Source organism: Lepidochelys kempii, chromosome 15, assembly GCF_965140285.1.
Source record: "Lepidochelys kempii isolate rLepKem1 chromosome 15, rLepKem1.hap1, whole genome shotgun sequence".
In the NCBI taxonomy this organism is placed as follows: Eukaryota; Metazoa; Chordata; order Testudines; family Cheloniidae; genus Lepidochelys; species Lepidochelys kempii.
Genome location: NC_136394.1, coordinates 27,588,375 through 27,603,889, shown reverse-complemented (window position 1 = coordinate 27,603,889; position 15,515 = coordinate 27,588,375). Strand labels below are relative to the sequence as shown.

Sequence of the window (15,515 nt, the reverse complement as noted above, 5' to 3'; positions counted from 1 at the left end):
CATGGCCAAGCTATGGAAGGGGAGGGCAATGCCTGTAAGGGCTACTTCAGCCCTGAGGCTGTGATAATGGCCAGACAGCCATGCCACAGAGGGTCCTTCCTGCACACAGCTACCTAGCAGGGGATGTGGTTTGGCCCTTTCTATGTTGTGAGAAATACAATTCATGGGAGTACAGCAGATTGGAAGCACACAGCTCAGCTTAAACTGAAACATTGCTGCCAGATGAACGACAGCGTTTGGTGAGCAGCCATTCTAACAACCAGGTGAGCATGGGCACCTCGTGCAGCGGCCCACCCAACAGGAGCCGGCGAGTCTCGGGCCAGTTCTGACTGATCTGAATTTCAGAGGGGCTGAGCACTGAAGTCAGTGGGAGCAGCGCCTCTGAAAATCTGGTCACAGATCATCACAGCAGGTACCTTACCGAGGGTGGCAGATGGGGAGCCAAGGACTGAACGGGACATGGGGACTAAGGGACGTCTACAACCAGAGGTAACTTTGCTCTAACTAGCTCGGTACCGGAGCAGCGAAGACACAGGCTTCACGACAGGCTGGACGAGTCGCCTGGAACCCTGGGTCATTACTGATGTCTGTGCTGCCATAGCTTCATTGCAGGAGTACCAAGCTAGCTAGAGAAACACTAGCTCGCATATGTCGACATGAGCCGCCATCACTCCTTGGGACTGCAGGGCAGATACAACCGAGACGGCCCCCTTTTGCCCCTCACATTGGTTCATTCCCTTAAGGTGGAAGGCACTTTCGATGATGTGTAATGCCGCTACGTGGGGTTTTGCAGGTGAGGGGACACCCTTATCCAACACCTTCCATCAGCTCTACGCTAACTGTATCCATTTCCTTTGAACAGCGGACGCATCGGTGGCTATTTCTCAAGTGCAGCCGATGTGGGGAGATGGTCCGGGGGCTCAGCAGAAATGGGCATACGTCTGTCACCTCTAGGGGTCTGGGTTCAAATCCTGGCATGCACCCCAAATGTTGATGTATTTGGTGACCTCCACTGAGGCCTCATTGTGAAGCACTGCAGGAAGGGCAGACCCTGCCGAGGGAGGCCCACACTAGATAATGGGGGGCATGGAGCCAAGACCAAGCAAGGGAAGAGCTGGGAAGTCTGTGGCTTATAAAGCTGATTCAAAGAGCATGTGGGCATCTTACAGTCAGGATTGAATCCATGAAGGCAGACTCCCCTCTGAGGTGCCCATTTCTATCCAAGCTCAGAGAGGGCTTTGAAAGCTCACTCTAGGGGTCTCTTCCAATGGACAATCCACCGCTACAGAGCCCAGCCGGATCCCCAGCTCTCTCACCCATGTAAATCCAGAGTCACTCCATTGACCTTAAAGGAGTTACTCCCATTCACATGGACATGAAAGCAGAATCTGTATTATTCCCCAGAGTGAGCGTATACACTTGTGGTAGGCTTTCCGCTCAGGGAGACAAGGTTAACTCTCTCCGGGCCAGCTATCAGCCAGAGCGTGCACACTCAGAATGGAGACGCATCAACATTTCTAAGTGGTGGAAGTTTGCACAGTGCATTCTTGCATCAGCTCATGGGCAGAGCTGTTAGAGTCAGATCTAGCTTTCACTGAATTTGACAGAAAGCTTTCAATTGACTTCATTGGGATTTGGATCAGGCCCAAGGTTTCTCTCTTTCATTGGCACCCAATTCACCCATCGTTTTTAAACAAATTAACCCCCAAAGCATGCGACTCACATTATGGCCCACCAGGATCTTTCCTGAAAAGGAAAACTGACAGGATTTAACGGAGCAGAGAGCACCAGTCTCCCACTGGAATTAACAGGAAGGAAACTTTAAAGCTGCTGCTCCCATCTACGCTGGCCACCCTTCACTTTTGCTGTGCTGACCCTTTGAATTGGAATCCGTACTGAAGCAATGGCTGCTGGAGCTGCCAATTTGCACACCAGATAGAACACGCAAGTTCTGTCCCCTTGTGCTCGTTAACAATCCCCTTGCACTTTTTCACCACATTAGAAGTATTAATCATGGTGATGGGCCAAAGTACATACAATCATTACATCCTGATCACCTTCATTTCCTTTTTCCTTTTCAGTTGAGTAAGTTACTCTTCAATTCCAGTCCTAACCTGCTCTGTACTGTTAGTGACAGCTGTCATACAGTCACCACCCCAGGTGTGGCTGCATTTCAGAGGTTGGTGAAGTGCGTTCCCTGTGTCAAATTTCTATACATGGTTTAAGATCTTTAAATGCTATGCTGTAGTGAGAGAAAATGCTGGTTACCTTTTAAGTGCATGCAAAATCCATTGAATTAAAATCACAAATATATGAACAGTGGGAAGACCAAGGAGGGAGCAGGTTTCTAGACAAGAAGATGCGATTCATGGGAGGAGATTTTAGGTTCGATGTCAGGAAAATTTACTATGGGGCAGTGGTGTCATTCCCATTAGCAAGAGGAAAGCCCATTCCTGGGGCAGTTAGACTGAGATTGTCAATGTGTCTGAGGGAATTAGTTAGGCATCCAAAGGCCATTGAAATTCACTGGCTTAACTGAAATTCACTGGCTGGAGTGCCTAACTCCCTTTGGCCCAGCCTTAAATCTTATTGGATAGAACACCAGGAGGAAACTGAGAATGGATCAGACAGGACCATAAAGGCCCTTGCCCCTCTCTCTAATTTCTATGAGCCCCTTTCTGCCAGCCTTACTCCCACGAAGGAGATCACCACACCTCCTGCCATGGTCCCACCAGAAGCAATGGGGCTACTCATCGAGCGAGGTGATATGTTAGCCTCAGGCCCTCTGAATCTCATGAACAAAGGGGTAGATTTTCAAAGGGTCATGCCCCCCTCACAGTGTCTTTCAGTGGGTGCTGTGTACCTACCTGCCTGGGGGGCGGCCTTTGAAAATCTCCCCTTACGGTTTTGTTTTTACAGACAGGAAAGAAAATAGCATATGAAATGGAGGGTGGGGGGGAGAAATCCTAAGAGTCAAACTGACTAAAATAAAATGTATTTTAGAAAAAAATTAAAATGTGCCTACCCCATCTGGGCTGAGAGCTGGATGCCAGGATCTCAGCTCCGAACGCTTAACACTTGCTTTTTATAAACCCCAAGTTCTGTTAATGGAAATGCTTTTGGGCCAGATTCAGAGCGGTGCCGTGAAGCACTGAGCTCCCCTCAAGACAGAAACCGTTCAGCATCTCCCAGGATCAGCCCCTTTAAATACAATGGAGCCAGCAGAGACGGCAAGAATAAGCAATAAAGAAACCCCAAAGGTTAGAGACTATAATTTGTCTTTGTGGCTAATTAGCTTCCTTTCTTGTTAGTCACTTATGTGTACGGGTTTCAAAATCTAGTTTGGACAGAGGAAAATATGCCGCCCTACCGAGTTAATTCCATAACAGCAAATATACTGTACCTCGGGTACATTTTTCTTAAATTCCCGGCTGAGTTCAATTAAATGTTTATGAGAATGTTCACTCTCTTCCTGCCGAGCAGCCAGTTCTGAAGCAACAGAATTAAGCTCCTTCTGGAACAGAACAAAAAACAAAAACAAAAAACAAAAAAACAAAGATGTTTTGATGCATTTTTTTTTAAAGTGTACACATCATTTTCCCAAACATTTTATTTCCCTCCCTTACAAAACAAAGACATGCAATATCGACAAGGAGGTTGCATGAATAATTGAAGAAACTATGTATCCAATGCAAGATAAACTAAAATAAAATAAAAGCGAGATAATCAAGAAACTCAGCTCATCAATATTCTCCTCCCTCCACCCTTTCACTCCCAAAAGGAACAGTGACATAAGCTCCACAATAACTGCAAAAAAAACATCACCATGGTAGTGTCAAAATAGTAAAGTGCAGCATATTGTATTGCCAGATTTTATTCTAAGCCCTCTTCGTTGCCAGATTCCATATATCAGCAGAGAGGGAAGAAGTCCAACTATGACTTACTTACGCTTAAGTGTTCATAAATATGCCTGTTAAGATATATATGGCTTTTTAATTTCAGCCGAATTTGGAAAAATGAAGGTGCCGATATTAAGTAAACTGACCTTTTGGGTATCCCGCAGTAAATCATGCACAGTTCACTTCAAGTGCAGGGAAATATTTCATTAAAGAATTATGGATTCAGATCAAGCTGGTTTTGAAGAACACTAACCTGCGTGTGTGAAACCGCAATCAGATGCAGGATTTAAAATGGCATTTAAAAAAAAAATCACCCTCCAAGCCAACAGATATAGGCTGGGGGAGAAGGGAATAATACACTATGCATTGCCACATTTGTTAGGAATGTATTTTTCATCATACCCTTCCTTCTCTTCTTAACTTTAGTGTTTGCAAATTTCACGAGGGGAACGCGTGGCCCCATTAGCAGTCATGGAATTAATTTACATAATTCAGGCCCTAGTCTGCTGGTGTGCTCTGCTGCCTGTTTGCACCAAAGGGGGGGTCCCCTGGCTGGCAAGTCAGGCTGTGGTATAGCATACATACCCTGGGACTCTGGGAGCACCAATCAAATCCTACTTTGTCAAGACCCAGCGCCGTAACTGACAGACGCATTCACACTTATTACAAACCCGCAAGTACATGCTGGAAATATGTCTGGAGGAAAGTAATATATATAGGCGCTAAAGGAATCAGTGGGAGTAGCCGTCACATTTATACTCATTTATACCCGTATAGGTGGCATGCCCAGCTCAATGCTTCCAACTGGAAAGGCCGGACTCCCGATAATGAAATATGGTGATGATTATGTTGAAACAACACTGTGCACTTTCCACCCAGATCCCAAAGCACTTTACAGAACTAGCAATATCCCCATTTCACAATTAAGTGTCTTATCCAGGCAGACACCACCCAGGTTTTCCATTATTCTGTCCCAAGCTCTAACCACTACATCTCACTTCCTCTCTTCCGGTATTTCTCTCCCCACCCCCAAATAATGAAATACACAGTAATTGTCCGACTCCTATCAGGTTAGACCAGTAAAAATTTATACCAGTGCCATAAAACATGGCAAAACGTAGAGGCCTTTGTCTGATACAGGAATACAGTAAGAGCATATATTCCAGCCATCAAAACCTCATTAGAATTTATCTGTTAACGCAGATTCTAATTACCACCCTTCAGTCTAAGGGAAGAGACGCAAACTGTAAAATGTAAGAGGAGAAAGATTCTATTAATTGCTTTTGGATAAATCGGAGGCTGAAGCGCTGGTGTCAGAGGGTCAGAATGTCCCCGCGTTAGTCTCAGATTGTTCCTCCATCTCCCAGAGCTGCCTTAAGAGGGAAATGCCCCAGTAGGATGAACTGTACATGCAGCCTGCTCTGCCCAGTAGGTGGGACTGAAGCTGCAGTTCACTGCCTGGAAAAGAAAATGCTACAGTAGGCCCTCATTAACCTACAGGTGTTATAATCACACCGAGTGGCCACGAGGCCTAGGTGTAGCCAGCAGCCCACGCCTATGCACACTGGAAGCATGGAGGAACTATGGCTGCTGCTCCAGATCCTGGAAATAAGGTCTCGGAGGGGTTGCCAAGTTAGGTTCCAGCAGGTCTGGGGAGGAAAGACTCTATAGAGACCATGTGGTGCAGTACACAGGGAACCTGCCTGGGAACCAGGAGACCAGGTTTCTAGTCCTAGCTGTGCCACTGACTCACTGTGGAGCCTTGAACACATCCTGTAACCTTTCTGAGCCTCAGCTTCCCCATCTATAAATTGTGGATCCTCAGCTGCAGCGTGGTGTGTAGGTTTTACTATTCTATCCCCCGATCAGGTTCTGCAGAGCTCCCCACCCACAGCCCTGCTGGAGAAATACACCCTCACGCACAAGCTCTAGTACCTGGCAATGGGCCTCCCTGGTGCTCGGGACCCCCCCGGGGATGGGTGTGGCCGAGGAGCCTGAGCAGCAGTGTCACCCGTGAGAAGTACCGTGGCTCCACCGTCCGGAGCAGAAATAACCTCACTGAGCACAACTGAATTAACTCCGGGGGCTGCTCAGCTGTTCACCAGCACTCTGCCCTGCCCTCTGACAGGGAATGACATCAATTGAGGCCTTCTTCGAGTCCCGCCAGGGCCCTCCTGGACAGCAACACCCCCCCTGCTGCTGTCACGTGGGCGAGGGGCTCAGGAGACGGAAGTGCAGGGGTGAAAGTAAGTTAGAGGACTTACTGGTACGCCAGAGCCCTGAGCAGGGGGCATGGCCTTAAATCCCCAGGCCCTTTAAATCTTGATTTAAAGGGCCAGGGCTTCAGCTGCGGTAATGGCGGCTGGGAACCCAGGGCTTGGGGGTGATTTAAAGGGCCCAGGGATCCAGCTGCTGCTACCGCAGCAGAGCCCCGGGCCCTTTAAATCACCAAGGAGCCCTGGGGGCTCCCGGCTGCCACTGCTACCCTGGGGCTCTGGCAGAGCTTTAAAGGGCCTGGGGCTCCGCTGTGGGTAACGGCTGCCGGAGCTCCGAGCCCTTTAAATCCCCGCCTGAGCCCTGCTGCCCGAGCCCTGGGGTAGCAGCAGCCGGGCTCCGTCGGGGATTTAAAGGGCTCCAGGGCTCCAGCCGCCGTTACCATGGTGGGGTATTTAAAGGGCCAGGGCAGTAGCGGGGCTGGAGCTCCGGGGCCCTTTAAATCCCCACCGCAGCTACCCCAGGGCTTGAAATTGCCGTCTGGGAAAGCCAGCCCCAGTACGGTGCACCAGCTCGCTTTCACCTATGCGAAAGTGTTTAAAGTAAAGTAAACTTGTCCTGCGGAAAGCGATAACCTACCCACGCGAAGGCCGCGGGATGGCTGCAGGGCAAGGGGCTGGCTAGTTTCCAATCTCATGGTCAACCAGTTACTGAATGTCTGTGTGTGTAACTAGGAGGCATGGGTTGAGATAACAGCCATTAACTGTATCAGCATTCGGCTGGGGACATGTATCAAATTCCGGCCAAGGCTGGGCTTCCCTGTATAAGGCCAGAATTCAGACAAGAGACCACTCAGCAAGCAGCCGATTCTATCACAAGGTGAACCCCTCTGCCAGCCTGAATATGCAGCACTGTCACCTCCCGCCCAGCCCCCATCTGATCTTATGGGGGACACGCTTACACAAACCCTGTCATTTATGCCAACCCTTCCATTTTGATAGGCTCCTCCGATTAACGGCACATCAGACACAGACATGCGGGAGCCTCCGAGCAGCCCGCTCTGAATAATAAACATCCCACATTCCACTAACACAACAGCGTCCACGGGGTCAGATGGTCTACGTCCTCAAGCCATACACCAACAAGGGGACAACTTGGGAAGAGATTTGAGTTTCCGAGAACAGACACCCCACAGTAACCGCGACATCTGCTAGGGAGCCCAACAAGCAGAGCTGAAACTACAAGCTCCGTCCTGCTCTTCTTTACCTCCACAGAAGCTTTTGCCACTGACTTCTGATGGGGGCAGGGGCCGTGGAGACGTGCCCATGACTTCAGTTCCAAAAAGCACTGATCCAACAGGGAAACTTGACTCCAAGCCCCACCTGAATTCAACCCTTTGAGGAACTGGAAAAAAAAAATCCCATGAACTTTTTATTCATACATCCATTTCTCATGTGCGCATAAACACACGTCATATAAGCCCCATATCGCCTGTCCAGGTTGGTCAGAGAAGCAACAAGATAATGATCAGTTGGTATATCCTCCCACAACTGGACCAGGAAGTTCTGGAAATCCCATGAGGAAACCTGCTGCCACAGCATTTCCATCCTGACAGGGATGAAAATGCCCCAGGTAAGTACTGATATGAAGCATCCGAGGCTGGACTGCTGCACTCCTTGAACCCTGAGATGGGAGGCCATCTTAACCTAACATTTTAAAGAGGGTGTCCAGTCTAGCAGCTAGAGCTACGGATGAGGAGTTGGGCCTCCTGTTTGTATCCCCACTTCTGCCAGTGAGTTGCTTGGGTCTTGGGCAGGAGACTAACCTCTGGGCCTCAGCTACTCAGTCTGTGAAATGGGGTGAATAACAGAACCATACAAATGTAGGAATGGAAGGGACACTGAGCAGTCGAGTCCAGCTCTTTGTGCTAAGGCAGGGCCAAGGAAATTGAGATCATCCCTGACAGATGTTTGCCCAATCGGTTCTTAAAAACCTCCAGTGACGGAGATTCCAAGCCTGTTCCAGAGCTTAACTCTCCTTATAGTTAGAACATTTCCCCAAAGATCCAACCTAAATCGCCCTTGCTGCACATTAAGCTCATCACTTCTTGTCTGGCCTTCTGTGGACATGGAGAGCAACTGATCACCATCGTCCTCTTTACAACAGCCCTGCACAGATGTGAAAACTTCTCAATAGTTACCTGCCCTGTAGGGGATGTGATGTGCAGTCAAGTCACCGAGCATTCACCCATTCAAAGAGAAGCAGGGCAGGTCAGTGCTCTCGCAGTGACTGCTCCGATATGCTTCTCTGACTCTTAACTCTCTCTTTGGGTTAGGCAGTGCAGGACTTTCCTCAGCACGGCAGGTCTCCAATGTTAAACAGTAATGAGTCAGGCCACCAAAAAATCATGCATCTGACGTTCCCCTGGGAATGTCTCCAACACAACTCTGCGCCAGGGACAGCATACAGCCATTACGTCAACTGTCCCTGGAGACAAATCTGCCAGAGCTCATGGGAAGGGGCCACAGCACCAGGAGGAATTAGGCCCAGAGATCACACAGCACAAACTGGGAATAGAACCCAGGACGCAAACTCTGCTCACTGACCCCAGTGTAAATGCAGAGTAACTGCCCCAATATCAGTGGAGTCATTCCCAATTCCAGCATCACTGAGAGCAGCGTGTGGCCCTCAATCGCCCTCCTCACAGTCCTACGCTCTTTGCAAGCCTCTCCTTGTTCCTGCATGTGGTGCAGGGAACGGATCCGTCCACGTGAGACAGAAAAGGAAATGGCTGACACTGTGGGTGCCGCTGCAGTGGGAAGGGGACACAGAGAAAGAGGGCCTGCCAGGTTTGTGAAACAGGGCAGAACAAGACAGATTGCCGTGCACAAGACGGATTGCGGTGCACACGGGCGCACGGTAGACGGGATGTTAGACAGGCCGGGTTACAGAAGCGATCAATCATTTCCTACATATTATGTAAATTTCTGATGCTAAAGATGTATGGAGTCAATTATCAGGGGTCACTGCTGGGTGTGAAATTCATACAATGAAGCTCTCTTGGTCTCAAATGAATTTGAGAGAGATTGCAAGCTTACTGCCTTTTATTGGACAATATAAATATTTCACTGTTATATAAAAAATATTGGAGAGAAAGCAGATAAAACTAAATCCTGTGTGTATACAGAGAAACAGGGAGTGAAAAATGGCAGTCAGCATCTTTTTAACGGCCTTTTGGTGTGTTACAGGAATACTGGTTGTGAAGCAGGTTTTATTGGTGGTTTCACGATGGTACAGTGGCAGCCTGTGTTTCTAACAAACGGAAAGATCTGGTATTGGAAAGCAACCAGAGAGATCCAAGCTCTCCGGAAACACAATCCTGTTCTCAGTTACACCAGAGTAAATCGAGAGCAATGGGTACTAGCGTAAAAGCTGTGCCAATGCATGGAAGCAAAGCCAGAGAGTGACAAGCTCCTGTGTTTAATTTTGAGCCGTTTTGTTGAGTGTCTTGTTCTAACTGTCACTTTCTAGCCATGACAGAGATCAAAGAGTGAAATGATGAAATGTACATGGAAACCCATTTCTCGTAGACTTGTCCAGGGCTTTCCATGACATACAGTAGTTAGTCAAAGGCTTCGGTGTAATCATTAGCCAATAAATCACAGCCACAGTTGTTTCTTGTACTCCCTTGTTTAATAACTTAATAAAAGCTAAAAAACAGTAAATACAGTACTAGCCTCCTAACACAAGCACTGCCTGGTGGGTTTTGTTTTGTGCACAGTAACATTTCCAAACAGTTTAGGAAGAAGATTATAAATAAGAACAGAACAGCCAGACAGGCCCTGAGATAAAAAACCTGGGAAAGGCCAGAGCCAAACCTAAATGCTCCAGCCAGAATCCTTCCGTTTGCTGGCTGTCAGAGTGACCTCTCAGATCGGGTACCAGCATACGTGTTGCTGGCACCACATGCAGAGCTGCCAGCGTCTCAGTGGGGGCCGCGTGTGCGGTGGGGGTGTTAGGTACTGGGGATGAGTCTGTAGCGAGGATAAACAGGCAGCAGAACAGCTGTTCCTCAAACTGAGATGCTCACTGTAACTCCAACAATCTCACGTGTGTGGCATGCACTGCCTGTCATCCCCAGGTGTTTTACAAGCTTTCCTATCAGACTGTACGAACAGCGAGAGAGGAATCACTTCCTCCACCACTGAAACGCAGCCACCTCCACAATACAGCTTGACATGAAACCAGAGGCCCTTTGCCACAGTTAAGTACGTCCCTTTAGTTCTGCTAAGCACCAATTCTCTGCCTGATCGGCCCCACTTCCAAACTGGAGCCTCCCCATTGGCAGCAAAATGTAGTACTGGCCTGTGCTTTCTGGCCATGCCAACAGAAAAGCGAGACCTCTGGATGGGAAAGGAAGCCCATCACACGTCTAACGAGCTGAGCTGAGCACATATAAATTGACATCAGAATCACGGAGCTTCCGCTTGGCCTGGACTGCCCGTCCAGAGTCAGCCCTGCCCTTCGGAGAACTGGGCGCGAGGTTCTATGAATCCCAGGAGACAGGCTGCTATGTCACACGACGAACCCCTTCCTCCCCAGCCTCGCAGAGTCGTCTGACCCCAGGCACCTCTGCCCTGGGAGCATGCTGCACCCTCTGTGTTCAGACAGAAGGCCCGGACTCAGCATCCACAGAACTTTAAGGATGTGCTTCCATTCCACTGACTTCAATACAAGGTAAGCACACGCTTAGATTTTAAGTGTGTTCTTAAGAGCTTTGCTGAAAGGAGGCCTTCCTGACCATGAGGTGGAAGGTAGTGGCCCTTGGTATTTGCTGGCTATTTAATTTGCATATGTGTTAGCCTCAAGGCAAAACTATGTTGAGAAAGGGGAGCCACACAGCAAGCTGAATTAACACAAGGTCAGGCTGGGGGTTATCTGCAGGTCCCATGATCACAGGGGGGCCCCCCATCCCCGAAGGGAAATGAGGATATTGAGCAGTACAGGAGAGTGCTACCAGCGTTCTGCACCCCAGCAGCGAGGGGACTGCACTGGTACCATACACAATGATTAGAGAGGGGCTGCAAAATATGCCTCTGAGTTTCAAATGCCCCAAGCACTTCTGATCCACCTCTCAGCCACCTGCTTTTGCTGACAGCTGAGCTGCCAAACACAACTGGCCGCAGAGCCACTCTCTGGCCGGTAACACAAACTCATTCCAGGTGTAACTCCTATGTTTGGCCCAGTGTGACATGTCCACAGTCTAGTCCCATTGTTTAGAGGCCCTCCTGCAAACAGAACCCCGTTAGCATAACCAGGGTTTGACAGGCTCCAGAGAGAACAGCTACAAGCCAACGTTTTTTCAGCGTGTCCAGATGGCAGCATTTCACCCAGAAGCACAAACTCGTGTCTGGCATGTAGAGCTGTATGCTTGCAGCAGTGCATTCTGGGAAAACCCCGGCCACCGTCTCACACTGTATTGGCTGCTGGGGCCACAGAGAGAATTGTGGGGGTTTCGTAGGGGGCAAGGCACTTGGGATGTCCGTCTCCACGGATGTCTGGAAGACAGGTTTGGCTCGTGCTGTGCGTTGAGCATGGAGGGGGCTGTATAAGGGCCCAATCCCTCAAGGTGAAGTTACTTACGCAGGGCCACACAGAAAGTCACTAGCAGCCCAAAACTTTGGGCAGCCCAAGTGCCCAGTGTACAGCCCAAGGACGTGGCTAGGTCCTGTATGCAATGGAAGCATGCTGGAGCTGTAGCATGTCTAGGGACCAAACCGTGCCCTTGTAACTAGACTGGATTGGACCATTACTTTGTGGCCAGTCATCTCATTTCACAGGAGGCAAGCAGCATGGTCAATTGAGTTTCTTCCATTCAAAAATTCCACTTTAAAAACAGATGAGAAATACCACTCGTTTTTGCCCTCCAATCCCAGCTCGCAACATCCCTTAGCTATGATCCAAATTCAGCTCTGTCCCACACAAACCTGCTGTTCCCACGCTTGTGACAGTCAGTTACTGGCCTCCAGAAAGGTGGAGTCACTAACTGAATCAAAAAATACCCTTTAAACTGCAGAAATTAATATGCCATGATCTGAAACTTCTGTGCTACATTCCTTGTCTGGGATCTTACCAATTCTTATCCTGGGTCCATTGCCCTTTTGCCTATGCGCATCACCCCACTCTAGAAAGCTGCAAATGATCAATTCCAGATACGTTTTCCTGATAGCATATCTGTCCTCATTTGCAGTCTCATGTACTAGCATAGGACATTCTTATTTCATATTAGCCAATACATCAACCCTTCTCTGCTACAATAAAAAGAAAAAAACTTTAAGAATCAATACCCCTCTCTCTACCTATATTTTATTAAAAACTTTAGCATCAATACTAATGTTTAAATCCCCACCAAGCTGCGTTGAATTACCTATAAACTGTACCCACCACCACGAGGACTTCCTTTCTACTAGCAGGAAATAAAAGTGATAAGCCGAGGTACGTAAATAACAATGCTAACCAGCTGAACCAACTGAATTCAAGGACAGACAACTGACCGACACAACCAGATGGGGGGTTCATTTCAGTTAGGGGGCACAGATTTACTTTGTTATTTTTACAGACAAACCTGTTTCTTTTCCCTCCCATGTTTTTAAGAGTGAAAGCACCAACTAGAAATGAGTCCCCGTGCAGTCAAAAGAACTTAGACACGGCTCTGTTCTCTCCTACATCTTTGATCAGCATGGGTTGTCAGGGAACATTAGTTAGAACAGCCATGAGACTGCTCTAAATTTACAGTAGCAGAGAATCGACATAACACAGCTCCACTCCACCATTCCACCTTGCTTCTTCAGCACTCCACCTATTCTGGCTGGCACAGGTTCTCCAGAGTCTAGGGCAGCCCGGCAGGCTTGGAGTGGGGAGCCCACGGCTTTAAAGATCTGACTTTCAAAACACTGGGTTTTCTTTAGAAATAGGAATGCAACCAAATTTTGAACTATCAAAATCCTCCACAAAATGCAATGAACTGCCTCTGCACAGGTCTAGCTGAACTCTGTTTATTGCCCTTTAGCAGCAGTAAGAAATCAAAGCCACCAAGCACGAGGGACAGCTTCCAGAGCGCTAAAGGCTGTGATGTCTTAGAACTCCAACTCATTTCACAGGTGGTGGGATTGGTGCTCCAGTTACGGCGGGAGGGCCAGGTGCAGCTTCACTCAGGTCAACGCAAAGGCTCTCGCTCACTTCAGGGGGAGCTGGATCAGAAGGCTCTAATCTGGGACCAAACCACCAAACTGTGACTTTTAAAGTTTCAGATAAAACTAAACCTGGTGGTTTTCGGTGCCCATCCTACTCCTGCAGAAGCCTATGGGATCTTGCCATTGACAGAACTGATGCCCTTTGCTAGTCCATACAAGCCATTTCCTCTCCTTCAAAAGCCACATTACAGGCATTACGAAAAGGCTTCTGTCTCACAACCGCGTACTCTTATTTTGATACACCCCATAATTAACTTTGCTTGTGTTCTAGGGTAGATGCCCATCATCAAGGTAAAAATGGAGACCTCAAGCCCCTTCTCCACCAGCCCACAAACACTGAAGACCAGTGTCATACCCAGTCCCCTGGGGAAGAGGGAAAATCAACCATGTGCTGTACCCCACTAAGGCACCATGTATTGGCTGAGCAGGGAGCTGTGCTGGCAAGCGGCTCAATCCAGCCAAAGGAAAGACATTGGGCACATCAGAAGAAGGCAGTGGGGAGCAGGTACATGAGCGCAAGAGAAGAGAGGGGGAAATTATGATGGTGAGAAAACCAGGATTCATAAATATAAGCTGCTCTGGGACTCTCGCTTTCAAATGTTCTCGCTTTTCAGACATGGCATGAATTCTAATATTTTGGGGACCACTGAGAATTATTTGAATGTGAATCTATTATTATTTCAGGACCTGAATAAATATCAGGCAGCAGGAGTCACTCCACAGCTGATGAATTCACTTACGGCTGGAACGAAGGACCAGGAACCAAGCACAAGGGGAAAAAACAGCAGCAGTAGAAACAGACTTCATTTCACAGGTAGAGTAGGGAGTGGTTCATGTCTGTCAGATAAAATGAAGAGTTTGTTGGGCCTAATTCTGCTATCAGTCGTACTCATGAAATCCAGTTGGCTCCAATGGGCATAATTGAGAATAGATTTCATTTCCCCTTATTCACCTGATGTCACTTTCCAGGTTGTGCTTTATAAAGTGAATTAAGCGTATGTGGTCCAAATTCTGATCTCTTCCCCATCCAATGATTTCAGTGGAGTTATTCCAGATTTACACCAGTTAACCAGGAATTAAAACCTGGCCTTTCTTGCTGAAGATTTGCCACATTCATTTTGTATCCCACCTCCCACATTTAAGCGAAACAGAAATGCAACAAGAATCAGAGTCCTTGAAAAAAGTATAGCAGCTTCTTAATTCCTACGGTGCATTTGCTATCGGTAACTTTTGCCAGGCCCTGCCACCTATCAGCTCAGGCCAATCTACAGATTTGTCTCGTCTGGTGAAAAGAATCAGCAGGCCACGATGTGCCTGTTCATTCAGAACCCCGTGAAACAAATAATCTTAGCTCAAACTGTGCTGAAACGTAAGCGATATGATCTTACAATCTAAAATGGAATCTAGGTTTACAGTGCTTCATCAAAACGGCTGAAATGGGATCTCTAAGAGGGCTGCGATTTGAGACACGGGTTAGATGTCCATTCCAGAGGAGATATGAAAAGCCAGTGTTTCAAAAATATCAAGCAACGCTATCTAACGTATTATACAGATAGCCGCCTCCGGGGGACTCCGGTGTTATGGCGCCCCACAGAAACGGACAAACGTGCAGTCGGCTGCCACAGCTCACACACTGTGAAACAGTCTGTAAGTATTTTGCAGGCCCTCGTGTTTGGCTGCCCTGCTCTTCTTTATACTGCACGCACATTGGGAGGTCAAAACACCAGGCAGAGTTCACCTGGCGTCAGCAGCTGGCTGCTTTGTGTAGCAATTACACCCTTGCAGAGTGAGCCCAAGGCGCTGCCATCCCAAGCGGGCAGCGTTCGACGTCCACGCTGCGTGGGTGTCAGGGACGACAAGACGCAACCCAGCATGGAATCAGGCTCCTTGGATGATGCCCTCTAAAAGGGGAGCACCTCTACCCGAAAGGTTATAGTGAGGCCCAACCCAGTGCTCACTGGAGTCAGAGGGAGTTAAAACAGCAGTACCCCCAGTCCTTAGCGGAGATGGGTGCCTTTGGTTAGGTTTGAGCAATGGGATAACATGTCAGTTTGATTCCCACCCAGGATCCCTGTACAAAATCATCAATTCCACTGACGGCATCACATCTGAAGGACCCACCGGCCTCAACACAATGTTCCTGCAAACA

General features: G+C 48.3%; 1 protein-coding gene across 13 annotated transcripts in view; it reads right to left on the bottom strand.

Annotated features, from left to right (window-relative positions):
- The window catches only part of CUX2 (cut like homeobox 2), a 228,743-nt gene that overhangs the window by 88,329 nt on the left and 124,899 nt on the right, over positions 1-15,515 (bottom strand). For 10 of the 13 annotated variants that reach the window (XR_012155035.2, XM_073312603.2, XM_073312590.2 and 7 more), the window contains exon 2: positions 3,404-3,514. The exons of 1 other annotated variant lie outside the window; for it this stretch is intronic. Coding sequence is in view for 9 of the 12 variants with exons in the window: in XM_073312603.2 (XP_073168704.1) it covers positions 3,404-3,514 (111 nt within the window). In the remaining 3 variants the exon portion in view is untranslated. Of the gene's footprint in view, positions 1-3,403; positions 3,515-4,045; positions 4,097-15,515 lie in introns of those variants that run through there. 2 more of the 13 variants (XM_073312600.2, XM_073312591.2) reach the window with 2 other exon arrangements.